This window comes from Ahaetulla prasina, chromosome 5 (assembly GCF_028640845.1).
Source record: "Ahaetulla prasina isolate Xishuangbanna chromosome 5, ASM2864084v1, whole genome shotgun sequence".
Lineage (NCBI taxonomy): Eukaryota > Metazoa > Chordata > Lepidosauria > Squamata > Colubridae > Ahaetulla > Ahaetulla prasina.
In genome coordinates, this window is record NC_080543.1 from 12718376 (window position 1) to 12732389 (window position 14014).

At 45.6% G+C, this 14014-nt stretch overlaps 1 protein-coding gene across 2 annotated transcripts in view; it reads left to right on the top strand.

Annotated features, from left to right (window-relative positions):
• The first annotated feature begins 641 nt into the window (after positions 1-641).
• LOC131200045 (glutamate carboxypeptidase 2-like) overlaps positions 642-14014 on the top strand; it is a 53007-nt gene continuing 39634 nt past the window's right edge. Inside the window, exons 1-5 of one of the 2 annotated variants that reach the window (XM_058186369.1) lie at positions 642-832; positions 3995-4106; positions 8734-8920; positions 12267-12368; positions 13608-13733. In XM_058186369.1, coding sequence (XP_058042352.1) covers positions 703-832; positions 3995-4106; positions 8734-8920; positions 12267-12368; positions 13608-13733 — 657 coding nt within the window. In that variant the 5' untranslated portion in view covers positions 642-702. Of the gene's footprint in view, positions 833-1024; positions 1077-3994; positions 4107-8733; positions 8921-12266; positions 12369-13607; positions 13734-14014 lie in introns of those variants that run through there. The other variant, XM_058186370.1, reaches the window with a different exon arrangement.

The following is a 14014-nucleotide window of genomic DNA, read 5'->3' on the forward strand; positions in this document are numbered from 1 at the left end:
TCCCTCCCTCCCTCCCTCCCTCCTCCTGCTCCATTTCTTTCTGTCTTTCCTTCCTTCCTTCTTTGTTTGCTTGCTTCCTTCCTTCCCTCCCTTCCCTCCCTTTTCTTTCTTTCTTTCTTTCTTTCTTTCTTTCTTTCTTTCTTTCTTTTTTTCTTCCTTCCTTCCTTCCTTCCTTCCTTCCTTCCTTCCTTCCTTCCTTCCTTTCTTTCTCTCTGTCTCTGTCTCTCTCTCTCTCTTTCCCTCCCTCCCTCCTCCCTCCCTCCCTCCGTCTGTGGGTCTGTCTTTTTTTGCCATGGCCTCCCCTAATTCCTCCTTGAGAAACATTATTTTACTACTCAAGTACTGGATTACTTGAAAATAATGTGTTTTAAGGGGGGAAAAAGCCATTTTGGGGACTTGCATGTGGTAAAACGCAGAGCCAAAGAGTTTGTCTTTGCATCGCTCTAAAAGAAGCTCTTCTGGAACAAAGCAGCCACGGAGTCAGTCCGACCACTTTGGCTGCGGATCAAGAGTGGTGTCCAGCTTGGAACTTTTTCCTTCTGGAGGTTGATTTCTCTTTTAGGAGCCTGCAGGAGGAGCCAAGATCTGGAGGAAAAAAAGCAGAGAAGACTTTGTCCCGGCCCCTTTGCATAGCCTGCGAGCCTGTGTGGCTGTTTGCAAGAAGCCTGGAAAACATTAGACAAATCGATAGCTCTGGAAAAAATGTGGACCAGCTTGAGAACAAGCACCGAAGCCACCTACCCAAGGGACAGAGGCTGTGGGCCCCGAACCCGATTCTGTGTGCTGGCAGTGGGAATAGCTGTCATCTTGTTTCTTCTGGGATTTTTAATCGGTAGGACTGAGGCTGCACAATATTGTCATTCTCCCCCGCCTGACGAGAAAAGGACTTGTAGAAAAACTGTTCCATCTCTCTCTCTCTCTCTCTCTCTTTCTCATCTGTCACTCATTACGGAAAGGGAAATTGCATTCACATGCTTGGTAAATGCTTCCTCAGCTTGTTAGGAGTGGGCTGGAAAGGATCCAAATTACTTTCAGTTTCTCTGAAAAAAAGAAGTATTCGCATTTAGGAAATGAAGGTATTTGGGAAAGTTTAGGAATCCTTTGTGCAATTATTAATGATCCCGGTGGATAACATTTTTTTTTCTTTTAATCCAAATTATTTATAAGAAAGAAAGAGAGACGGGGGAGGGGAGAAAGAAGGGAAGGAAGGAAGGAAGGAAGGAAGGAGAGAGAGAGAAAGAAAGAAAGAGAGGGGAGGGAGGGAGGGGAGAAGGAAGGAAGGAAGAAAGGAAAGAGAAAGAAAGAGAGAGAGAGAGAGAAAGGGAGAGTGGAGAAAGAAGGAAAGAAAGAAAGAAAGAGGGGGAAGGGGAGGGGAGAAAGAAGGGAAGGAAGGAAGGAAGAAGGAAGGAAGGAAGGAAAGAGAAAGAAAGAAAGAAAAAGAAAGAAAGAAAGAAAGAAAGAAAAAGAAAGAAGGATTAATGCAGAAATACATAGGAACTAGACAAAGAATTACTAAAAATTGTACAGTGTCTAGGCTGCTATCTATATTTATTTTGGCTGTTTCTATTGTTTTTTTTACTGTTTTAAAATGTTTTACTGTCCTATTTGTGATATATTTTTTTGAATCGTTAGTCACCCAGAGTGAATTGAAATGGTCAACTACGGAATCGAATAAACAAATAAAATTTTACCTCAATATTTCATTTCTAACTTCCCCTTTATTGCGCTCTGAAATACAATACGTAGAAGCATTTAACTTTTTTGCATATTTCTCATTTCAGTAACCGGTCTTTTCGCCTTTAAAAAACCACACTGCGGGATAAAGTGCTATGTATGGATCAGCCATTCTTGCTTATATTTGATCAAACTTCATAGAATCAAAGGGCTGGAAGGAGCCTTGGTAGTCTTCTAGTCCAGGGGTCTCCAACCTTGGTCCCTTTAAGACTTGTGGACTTCAACTCCCAGAGTCCTTCAGCCAGCAAAGCTGGCTGAGGAACTCTGGGAGCTGAAGTCCAAAAGTCTTAAAGGGACCAAGGTTGGAGACGCCTGTTCTAATCCAACAGCCTGTCGATCTTCTAGCATTTTTCATGTGTAAAAAATATGATTTATAACTTTTGCTCCTGATCATTTGAGGGCTCGGGTAGAGATGGGGTTCATGGACAGGTAATATGGAACAATCATCTCTCTGAATAGATATTTGGGGTTGAGACAAGCTTGTCCTACAACAGTGATGGATGTTACACCATCCAGATAGATCTGGCAAGGTTTACTGGCTTGGAGCAACACACTTGGAGCAAGTGGCAAAATTACAAATTTAATATTTAATATTTTAAGCTGGATGGCTTAGTCCAGAGGCAGTGGTGGGATTCAGCCGGTTTGGACCAGTTCGGGCGAACCGGTAGTTAAATTGCTGACTGGCCCTGCCCCTCCCCTTTTGGCTCCCAGGTAAGTGCAGGGAGGCCTCCTAGGCCCAAAATGGTGTGTGTGTGTATGTGTGTGTGTGTGTGTGTGTGTGGCGTGCCCGCTGAAGCCCATTGCAAGGAGGCCTCCTAGGCCCAAAACGGGACACTATGGGGTGCAGAACGGCCCTCTGCAACCCGTTTTTGCTCCCAGGAAGCTGGGACCTACTAGGCCCAAAACGGGACACGGGGGTTGGCGGTGCCCTCCATGGCCCGTTTATGCTCCCAGGAGGAGAAGGAGGCCGAGTGCTGCCTGTCACACCCTCTGGCCACGCCCACCATGGTCACGCCCACCCAGCCAATCATTAGGGCAGCTAACCGGTTGTTAAATTATTTGAATCCCACCACTGTCCAGGAGTGTCAAACTCAAGGCCCACGGGCTAGATCCGGCCCATGGGGTGCTTAGATCTGGCCTGCAAGGCCACCCTGGAAACAGCAAAGGACCGGCCCACGGTGTCTCTGCCAGCAAAAATGGAGGTCAGTTTTGCTGGCAGAGGGCTAGCAAAACAACCTAAAAGCAAAAGAAAAGGCGAAATGTTTCCCCTTTTGCATTTGAGCAGGCAAGAAGGGAGAGGAAAGAAGAAAAGGAGAGGAAAGACAAAGAAGAAGAAGAAGAAGAAGGGAAGATGGGAAGAGAGCAAGGAAGGAAAAATAAGGAAAGAGGGGAAGGAAGAAGAAAGGAGAATGAAGAGGGAAGGAAAAAGAAGAAAAGGAAGGAAGGAAGGAAGGAAGGAAGGAAGGAAGGAAGGAAGGAAGGAAGGAAGGAAGGAAGGAAGGAAGGAAGGAAGGAAGGAAGGAAAGGAGATTATAATGAAAGTGAGGGAGGGTCTGAGGGAATTTGTGGCTTAGCACTTGGCCACCACAAGTGTCCCTGACATGAATGATGTCAAGCTGGCCACACTCACCCTGGCCACGCAATGAAATCTAGTTTGACACCCCTGGCTTAGTCTGTTGTGTACAATCATACCAATTGATTATAGGTATTCCTTGACTTACAACATTTTGTTTTAGCCCTCAAAGTTACAACGGCACTGAAAAAATGTGACTTTTGACCATTTTTCGGGCTTAGAACCGTTGCAGCAACAACGGTCACATGATCCAAATTCAAACGCTTGGCAACTGACTCATATTTATGATGGTTGCAGTGTCTCGGGGTAATACAATCACTTTTGGCGGCCTTCTGACAAGCAAAGTCAATGGAGAAAACAGATTCACACGTGTTACTATGTTAAGAACTGCACCGATTCACTGAAAAACTGTAGCAAGAAAAGTCGTAACTTTTGTCACTTAGCAACACAAATTTGAGGCTCAATGGTGGTCCTAAACTGAGGACTAGCTGTACTGCAGTTTATGGTTCATGAAAAAAGTGAAGAGCGTGAACTAATCCCACACCCAAATTAATTGCGTTAACACAATTGGTGTAACTTCCCTAGTGAGGCGCTGACCTTTGTCTGAAGAATTGCAAAATTTGGGGCATGTGACAATTTATCTCTTGGCTTTTCATGTCATAGAAATCGGTTTGATCTGACTTTCAGGTTGGCTGGCGAATAAACATGCCCACCAGTTGCCGAGGTCAGATGTCCACGAGAAGATGATGGAGGCCTTCATGAAGGAAATGAAAGCAGAAAGCATCAAGCAATTTCTTTAGTAAGCTAAACGGGGACAGTATGCCAAGCCTTTGCAAAGGTTTTGGAAATAGATAGCAGTGAGATAGAGAAATAGCGATATTAACATACACAAACACACACACACACAGTAGCACACATCTTTCTCAGCTTTGTGCTGGGATGATAGGAGCCTCTAGAAGACATATCTGGAAGGGAGCAAGCTAGAAACTTGAATTTGACACCCTTGTCCTAGACTAACAGTTGACTAACTGTTGACTAACAGTTGATGAACAGGTGCAGACTGTGGCCATTAGGGTCTGTCTACAGCTCTGTCTGGAGATCAATTGTAGATATTTTTGATGAGGATATGGCTACAGTCAGTGGTGGGATTCAAATAATTTAACAACCGGTTCACTACCCGAATGACCAGCTGGGTAGGCATGGCTCAGTGGTCATGTGACCGGGTGTGCATGTCTAACTCAACGTCACTCACGTCGATGGGCGCTTCGCCTTAGCTGTTACAATGTAATAAGGATTAACTGGAGAGGCAGTTTCTGTAAACAGGGCAATAAAGATTAGGCTAGAAACAACACCAGAATGTTTACTTCTTGCCTTCCTTACAGGATTAGCCCTGTAAAGTGGAAAAAAACAAAATGAGATTTCTTCCAACAACTGGTTCTCCAAACTTCTTAGAAAGTTAACAACTGGTTCTCCCGAATAGGTGCAAACTGGCTGAATCCCACTACTGGCTATGGTGCCTGGTGTCATTGCCATCATGTGATTGTAATTCAGTGAGCTTACTTAAAACATCCATACGCTTCCTTCACCTTTTTGAATGTCATTTAATATTCTACTTGGGTAACTGCTTTATTTTCTGAATTGGGAAATGCATGTGTTATAATGAAAGAGTATGATTTAATAAAAATATGTACCATATTTTTCAGACTGTCAGATGCACCTGACTATAAGACACACCTAAATTTAGAAGAGGAAAACAACAACAAAGACGTTTTTGGCTTCCACTGCCCCATTTTTGGCCCTTTTCCAGCCTTTTTTCGGCCCGTTTCCAGGGCTTTTTTTTTTTTTTGGCCCATTTTTGAGGCTTTTTCAACCAGTTTTTGAGGCTTTTTTCAGCCCATTTTTTCTGTTTTCTCAAAAACAGGCCAAAAAAGGCCCCAAAATGGGCCAAAAAGCCTTGAAAATGGGCTGAAAAGCCTCAAAACAGGTGAAAAGGCCTCAAAATGGGTTGAAAAAGCCTCAAAAATGTGCCAAAAAAAGGCTCGAAAATGGGCCAAAAAACCCCTCAACAATGGACTGAAAAAAGCTCCGAAAATGGGCCAAAAAAAAAAAAAAAGGCCTGAAAAAGGCTGAAAAAAGGCCTGAAAACGGGGTGTGCAGAGGCCAAATAACGGTCTATTCGGTCTATAAGATGCACAGACATTTTCACCCCCTTTTGGGAGACAAAAAAGTGCATCTTATAGTCCGAAAAATATGGTATATTATTGCTAGAATTATATAAGCTTGTTAAATGAAAACAAATATGATGAATACTATTTTATTTCTTTCAAAATATATGACACTCAGGTGCCACACTGTTCATGCATCGATATGTTGTAAAAAATAAAAAATAGAAAACTTGAAAACAGAACAAAAAAGAGAGGGCTGTAAAGCACTGTGAAGCAGTTTATAAGTCTAAGTGCTATTGCTATTGTTATAAGGGCCGTGGTGGCTCAAGGCTGTAAGAAGCCTGTTATTAAAACACAGCAGCCTGCAATTACTGCAGGCTCGAATCCCACCAGGCCCAAGGTTGACTCAGCCTTCCATCCTTTATAAGGTAGGTAAAATGAGGACCCAGATTGTTGGGGGGGCAATAAGTTGACTTTGTAAAAAATATACAAATAGAATGAGACTATTGCCTTACACACTGTAAGCCGCCCTGAGTCTTCGGAGAAGGGCGGGATATAAATGTAAACAAAAAAAAAAATTGGCTTCCACTAATGATTCTGGGTGCAATTGAAGATTATTTGTGGAACTCTCTATCTCTGCCCAACCTGCCAAATTAGCTCCAAGTCAGGGGTGAAATGCTCCCGGATTGGACCGGATCATGCTATGCGGTAGCGATCGTGGCCAGTAGTTCAACAATCTGGTAGTGATCGTGGAGCGAAGCTCCGCCGACCCACCCACCCGGTGTCATTACTTCCTGGTTTTAACCAGGAAGTAATGTGTTTTTTTACCTTCTGCGTATGTGCAAAAGGTCTGCGCACGCATGTGACGCGCGTGGCGCATGCACTTTCAAACCGGTAAGGAAAGGTAAGTAGATGTCACCCCTGCTCCAGGTTCTCTTTATTAAACATCGCCATGTTGTAAGATTAGGAGGCAAGCAAGCCTTCTCTATCACAGTACCTGATCTATGGAACAGCTTCCTTTCATCCATAAGATTTGGATGGCCCCAATTCTTTTGGTTTTCCCCCTTAAGGTTAGTTTTTGGGATATTAAAAGGTAAAGGTTCCCTTCGCACATATGGGTTAATTGTTCTCGACTCTAGGGGGCGGTGCTCATCTCTGTTTCAAAGCCGAAGAGCCAGCGCTGTTCAAAGACATCTCCATGGTCATGTGGCCGGCATGACTAAACACCAAAGGCGCACAGAATTCTGTTCCTTTCCCACCAAAGGTGGTCCCTATTTTTCTACTTGCTTTTACCTGCTTTCAAACTGCTAGGTTGCCAGAAGCTGGGACAAGTAACGGGAGCTCACCCTGTTACGTGGCACTAGGGATTTGAACTGCCGAACTGCTGATCTTTTGATTGACAGGTTCAGCATCTTAGCCACTGAGCCATCATGTCCCTTTTTTGGGATATTCGAGGAGTTCAATATAGCTGTAGGTTTTATGGAATGATTGTATACAGGTAGTCCTCAACTTACAACAGTTTGTTTAGTGACTGTTGGAGGTTACAACAGCACTGAAAAAAGTGACTTATGACTGCTTTTCACAGTTACGACCTTTGTAGCATCCCCATGATCGTGTGATCAAAATTCATACGCTTGCCAACTGATTGATACTTATGACCATTGCTGTTTCCCAAGGTCACGTGATAGCAATAGCACTTAGACTTATATACTGCTTTTTAGTGCTTTACAGCCATCTCTAAGCAGTTTACAGAGTCAGCCTATTGCCCCAACAATCTGGGTCCTTAATTTACGCACCTGGCAAGGATGGAAGGTTGAATCAACCTTGAGCCTGGTGAGATTCGATCTGCCAAACTGCTGGCAGCCGGTGATCAGCAGAGGTAGCCTGCAGTACTGCACTCTAACCACTGCGCCACCACAGCTCAATATCAAAGTGATCAACTCTTGCAACCTTCAGACAAGCAAAATCAATGGGGAAGTCAGATTCCTTCAAGCACTGGGTTACTAACTTATCAACTGCAGTGATTCTCTTAACAATTTGGGCAAGAAAGGTTGTAATATGGGGCAAAATATTCACTGCACAAATGTCTCACTTAACCACAGAAATGTTGGGCTCAATTGTGGTCGTAAGTCAAAGGACTACCTGTATTGTTCACTGCTCAGAGTTACAGATTCAAGCTGGGAAGATATGTAAAAGTTCTCAGCTAAATAAAAAAATAAATAAAAGTATAACTGTATACGCCCGTGATGGTGAACCTTTGGCATGCATGCCACAGGTAGCTCGGAGCACTCTCTTTGTGGGCACGTGAACTGTTGTCCCAGTTCAGCTCAGCCACACATTCGTGCACACCTCCCACCAGCCAGCTGGTCGTTGGTCCTCTGCCGCGCATGTGCAGGGGGGTGGGATGTGTGCGGGGGGGACATGTGTGCATGCGTGGGGGGTGGGGTGCATGGAGTGTTGTGCCTCGTCCTCCCTCCTCTCCTCAGCCGGGCCCCTCTTGTCTCCTCCCGGGCCTGCTATCAGATTCGGAGTCTGATAATGAAGATGAACGGCCTGTCATGCCTCCAGCCCCCAGCCCTGGCCCCATGGCCGGACAGGATGTCAGGAATGAACAAACAAACCTCACTCCTACAGCGTGTGAGCAGGGAGCCAGCCACGTGCTGGAATTACCGGCAGCAGATCCAGCGGAAGAGAATTCACAGTGGGAGGATCCCCACTTCCGGAGATCTGAGAGGCGACGTCAGCAGAAGGAAGGGAGGGGCAGGCCTGGATAAGTGCTGAGTCATGGAGCCACACCCCACAGCCTATATAAAGGACCAGCTTGAGTCAAGCAAAGTCTCATTTAGTTTGCTGAAGGCACAACTTGGATTCCTGCCTGCCCTGAGAAATCTGAAAGGAATTTGGCAAAGCTGCAGAGGCTTCGTGGCCACGAATTTCCTAGACCCGGTCGTCGGAGTGGGAGTGGGACACGACATGGAGGGTGGGGCATGCATACATGCATGGGGGCGCATTTGGGTCCCACGTGTACATGCATAGGGGGTGGGGGTGGGGGTGGCGTGCATGCAGGGGTGGCAGGACGCATGCGCAGAGGCTGTGCGCACATTGCATTTTGGGGATTCGGGTGCATGCATGCATTCGCACGTGCACATGTGCACTTTGGGCACTCGGTCCGGAAAAGGTGAGCCATCACTGGTCTATGCAAATATAAAGAAAAGTTTGTTTTCTACCATCAAGCCAATAACGCCGTCTTCTTTCTTCTAGCAATTTCACTCAGCAGCCTCACTTGGCAGGCACACAGAAGAATCGGCGCCTAGCTGAACAGATACAAGCAAACTGGAAGGCATTTGGCCTAGACTCGGTCCAGCTGGTTCCTTACGATGTGCTGCTTTCCTACCCCAATAAGACAAGTCCTAATTATATCTCACTCGTTGATGAGCGTGGCCAAGAGGTAAAGGCGAGGGGGTGGATTCTGTATACAGATGTTCTGACCTAGGCTCCCTTAACAAGCAGGAGACAGAAATAACTGGCAAAACCTCTTTTATCTCCCCGACTGTGAATTACGTTCATTCACAGTCAGCAAGGTTTATCCAAACAGTTTTTCAAAGGAATATTTCTCAACACACCTTATCTCGTTTATCAAGCTGCCATGTAATTTGCTTCCAACCGCAGTACAAGGCAAAATTTGGCACAGAGTCTCTCAGAGTGTTCTGTCTCCATCCTCACTTTGGAGTAACGAGCTGGCCTACAGCCAGTGGGTTCACGGCTCCTATCAGTCCTCGCCGAGAAAACGCAGCTGCCTGCCAAAAAGTTCAAACAGATTAAGATTTCAGCTCACTTCGATACGGTTCAGCTAATTTGCTTCCCGTGGAGTTGAGAGCAGTCCCAAAGCTCCTTATATATCCTGTGGGGTGGGGATCCTGCCCCACCCTTCCCTTTGATGACGCCGCCTCTCTAATCTTCTGAAGCGCGGGTCGATCCAGGCTTGATTAGTATGATTATCAGCTGCGTCTGAAGACGTAGCCTGAGGAAGGGAGGAATCAGGGGATGTCAGCCTCATTATGTCCTCCGACTGGCCTGGTTTTGGCTCCTGGAGCCAGGCCAAAGGAATCAGTGCTCCCGAGGTAAGCCTTACCAGCCCTTCCCCCTCACTCTCAGAGTCACTTTTGGGCATGGGGCCAGTTCGGGAGCTGGACCCACAACACAGAGTCACGGAATGAACGAATTGTTTCCTGTAAAAGCCCACTCCCTGTTTGCTCCTCTTTTGTTTCCTATGGGAGGGGCCAATTATCTCCAAGGTGTGGCCTTACTTCCAAGTTGACTCTGTTTTCTTAATTGTTCTTGTCTTCTGGCAGCTCTGCGCATGCACACATTGGGAACGGGCTCCAGCTGTCCCTCTGCCTCGCTGCTGTCTATCTCCCTCTCTGCCTCTGATGCAGAGCCCTTGTCAGAGCTTTTCCCAGCCCCTGAGACTGGCTCAAGTTCCTCCCCAATCTCCTCACTGTCTAACTCTGCTGCCAGCGGCTGCTGGTGGGCCACAACAACAGAGTAGGTTTCACAACCTGATACACTAGGCCAGGAGTGTCAAACTCAATTTCATTGACGGCCACATCAGAGTTGTGGTTGATCAGGGTGGGGGGAGGGTGGCAGGTGTGGCTGACTGGGTGGGTGTGGCCAGCCTAATGGCACTCACTGGGTGTGGCTGACTTGGTGGGCATGGCCAACTGAGTGCCACTCCCCAAACTGCTGGCATGTTTCCTCTTTGCGTTGGGTAGACCGGGCTGAAGCGACATGGGCCAGCCCCTTACATTTTCCAGGGCAGCCCTGCGGGTCAGATCCAACCACATCGCAGTCCGTATCTGGCCCGCGGGCCTTATTTTTGACACCCCTGCACTAAGCTAACATGGAATTATATAGAGCAGAGGTCCCCAACCCCCCAATCAGTAGACCGGTACCAGGCTATGGGATGCCGGAAACCAGGCTGTGCCAACAAGTATAGCCCCATTTGCAGGAAGCAGGAAGCACATGAAGCCACGCCCCCCTCCAGTCCGCAGAAAACCCTTTTTTCTCAGAATCAGTCCCTGATACCCAAAAGGTTGGGGGTCACTGGTATAGAATGGTTCTTTGACCATAATTGGGATTAGGATTTCCACTGCTAAGCGAGGTGAACATTAAATGAGTGATCACATGACCCAGACCCAACTTTGCAACTGTTTTTATCATGGCCATTGAGCAAATCAATCGTGTGGTTTTTAAGTAAACCATGTAGTTCTTAAATGAATCTGTCTTCTTCCACTTTGCTCATCAGAGCAAAATGGTGGCTGGGAAGGTCTCGACTTATGATCACGTGACTTAAGGATGCTGCAAATATGGTAAATGGGAGCCAGTTGCTAAGTGCCCAAATTACAATCAGGTGACTGCCAGGGGTGTTGTGACAATTACAAATGCAAAGATGGGTTGTAAGTAAAAAATTTTCAGCGCCACAGTAACTCTGACTATTAAATGAATGGGTCAGAAGTTGAGAACTACCTGTAGTTCAAAATTAATTACGTTGTGCAAATCACTCCATTGCCTTAATGCAGGGTTCTCCAAACTTGGCCACTTTAAGACTTGTGGAGTTCAACTCCCAGAATTTCTCAACTTGATGAGCTGGCTGAGGAATCCTATTTATTTATTTATTTTGTTTTATTTATTTCTTTGTCAAGCATATATAAGATTGCAGATTTTAAAAAAAAGTATAAACATAATTTGAATACATGAAATGGATACAAATAAAAGGGAACATTAGGACAGGAATGGTAGGCACGCTGGTGCGCTTATGCATGCCCCTTACAGACCTCTTAGGAATGGGTTGAGGTCAAAAGTAGACAGTCTAAGGTTAAAGTTTTGGCGGTTTGGGGAAGTAACCACAGAGTCAGGTAGAGCATTCCAGGCATTGACCACTCTGTTGCTGAAGTTGTATTTTCTGCAATCGAGTTTGAGCGGTTTACCTTAAATTTATATCTGTTGTGTGATCGTGTATTGTTATGATTGAAGCTGAAGTAGTCATTGACAGGTAGGACATTGTGGCAGATAATTTTACGTACTATGCTTAGGTCAGACCGAAGTTGATGTAGTTCTAAGTTATCTAAGCCCAAAATTGAATTCCACAAGTCTTAAAATGGCCAAGTTTGGAGACCTGTGCCTTAATGATTATATGAAGCCATCAGACAGAGATTATTTGGGCATTGTATGCTAGACAAAGGGACACGGTGGCTCAGGGGCTAGGACGTTGAGGTTGTCGATCGAAAAGTCGGCAGCTCAGCGGTTCGAATCCCTAGTGCTGCCGTGTAACGGGGTGAGCTCCCATGACTTGGCCCAGCTTCTGACAACCTAGCAGTTTCAAAAGCACGTAAAAATGCAAGTAGAAAAAATAGGGACCACCTTTGGTGGGAAGGTAACAGCGTTCCGTGCACCTTTGGCGTTGAGTCATGCCGGCCACATGACCACAGAGACGTCTTCGGACAGTGCTGGCTCTTCGGCTTTGAAACGGACATGAGTACCGCCCCCTAGAGTCGGCAACGATTAGCACATATGTGTGAGGGGAACCTTTACCTTTACTTATGCTAGACAAACACAGCCATTGTTCTTAGAGTTTAGTTAAATTGGCTTCAATTTGGTGGACCCTTGGCAAAATGCCCCCTTTGTTCCTTAAATGAATTTCCATCCCCTCCCTCAACTCACACTCAAGTTGGATAAATCAGATGTTGCTTTTATATGCCATTCCCTCTCCACCTTGTGGCTTCTTTACTATCTAGATTTTCAATACATCTCTATCTGAGCCCGTCCCTGCAGGATATGAGGCTGTTGAAGACATTGTTCCACCCTATAGTGCTTTCTCAGCCCAGGGTGAGCCAGAGGTAAGGATTAAAAGGCATCGGGGCTGCATTTAGATCTGCAAGGTTCTAGGCTATATGTTCTGTGTGCCTGGCTTGGTGGGGGGTGGGGGTAATGTGACTGGATGGGTGTGGCCAACTTTTTTTTTTTTACTTTTAAAAGGATTTTTTCTACAACCTCTTCGGCTGAAGAGGTTGTAAAAAAAATACTTTAAAAAGCCTCTGATGATCAGGCAACTCAGCTGGGCTCGCCAGAGGAGCCTTTTAAAAGCATTTTTTCTACAACCTCATCGTCCAAAGAGATTGTAAAAAAAATGCTTTTAAAAGCCTCTGAAAATCCCAACTGAGCCGCGCGATCATCAGAGGCTTTTTTTTAACTTTTAAAAGCATGACTCAGGTCTACTGCCATCTTCTGGTGAAAAATATGGCTGAGATGCTCTGCAGAGCAGGGAGGCTGTGGAGCAGGAGGCAGCAGGGGACAGCTGCGGGAACCGCTGTGCGGTGAAGGGAAAAACGCCCGCCGGCGGGGATGAGTGACAGGCTGAGCTGGCAGGGAGAAGAGGCTGCAGGCCGCTCGATATTTGAACACGGGCTGCAATTGGCCCCCGGGATGGACTTTAGCCATGCCTGTTCTAGAGTCTCCACATCTTTTTTACATCGTGGCAACCAAAACTGGATACAGTATTCCAAGTGTGGCCTTACCAAGGCCTTATAAAGTGGTATTAACACTTCATACTTTTTAAAATAATTTTTATTAAATAGTTTTTTAAAAAAAAGCAATTTTTACAATTTTCTTCTTTTCAACACTTTTGCATCAGTAAATATTACTTACGTATCCATTTTTCTCCCTTACTTCAATTTACCATTTATACATATGATTCAGTGGTGGGTTTCAGAAATTTTTACTATTGATTCTGTAGCTTGGTGGGTGTGGTATGGCTTGGTAGGCGTGGCTTGGTGGGCGTGGCAGGGGAAGGATACTGTAAAATCTCCATTTCCACCCCACTCTAGGGGAAGATTACTGCAAAATCCCCATTTCCTCCCGATCAGCTGGGACTCAGGAGGCAGAGAATAGATGGGGGTGGGGCCAGTCAGAATTTTTACTACCGGTTCTCCAAACTATTCAGAATTTCCGCTACTGGTTCTCCAGAACTGGTCAGAACCTGCTGAAACCCACCTCTGGAAAGCATGGCTGAGCGGGTGCACTTTGCAACTTCCCCACTTCCATCTTTGTGTGTTGTTAATACACCTTTTGTATTGCAGGGAGATTTGGTGTATGTGAACTATGGCAGGATAGAGGATTTCCACAGATTAGAGCGAGAGATGGGAATTAATTGTTCCGGGAAAATTGTCATTGTCAGATATGGGAAGATCTTCAGAGGAAATAAGGTAAGAGGTTATCAGCTTTGCCATTCAGGGGAATGCATATAAGAAACCAAAAAAACGATTAGGGGATGGGAGGCTAAAACATATGAAAAACAGTTGCAAGGATTAGTTAAATTTATTTTAATGAAAAGAAGAACTAGGGGAGACATGATAGCAGTGTTCCAATATCTCGGGGGCTGCCCCAAAGAAGAGGGAGTCAAGCTATTCTCCAAAGCACATGGACAAGAAGCACTGGATGGAAACTAATCAAGGAGAGAAGCAACTTAGAACTAAGGAGAAATTTC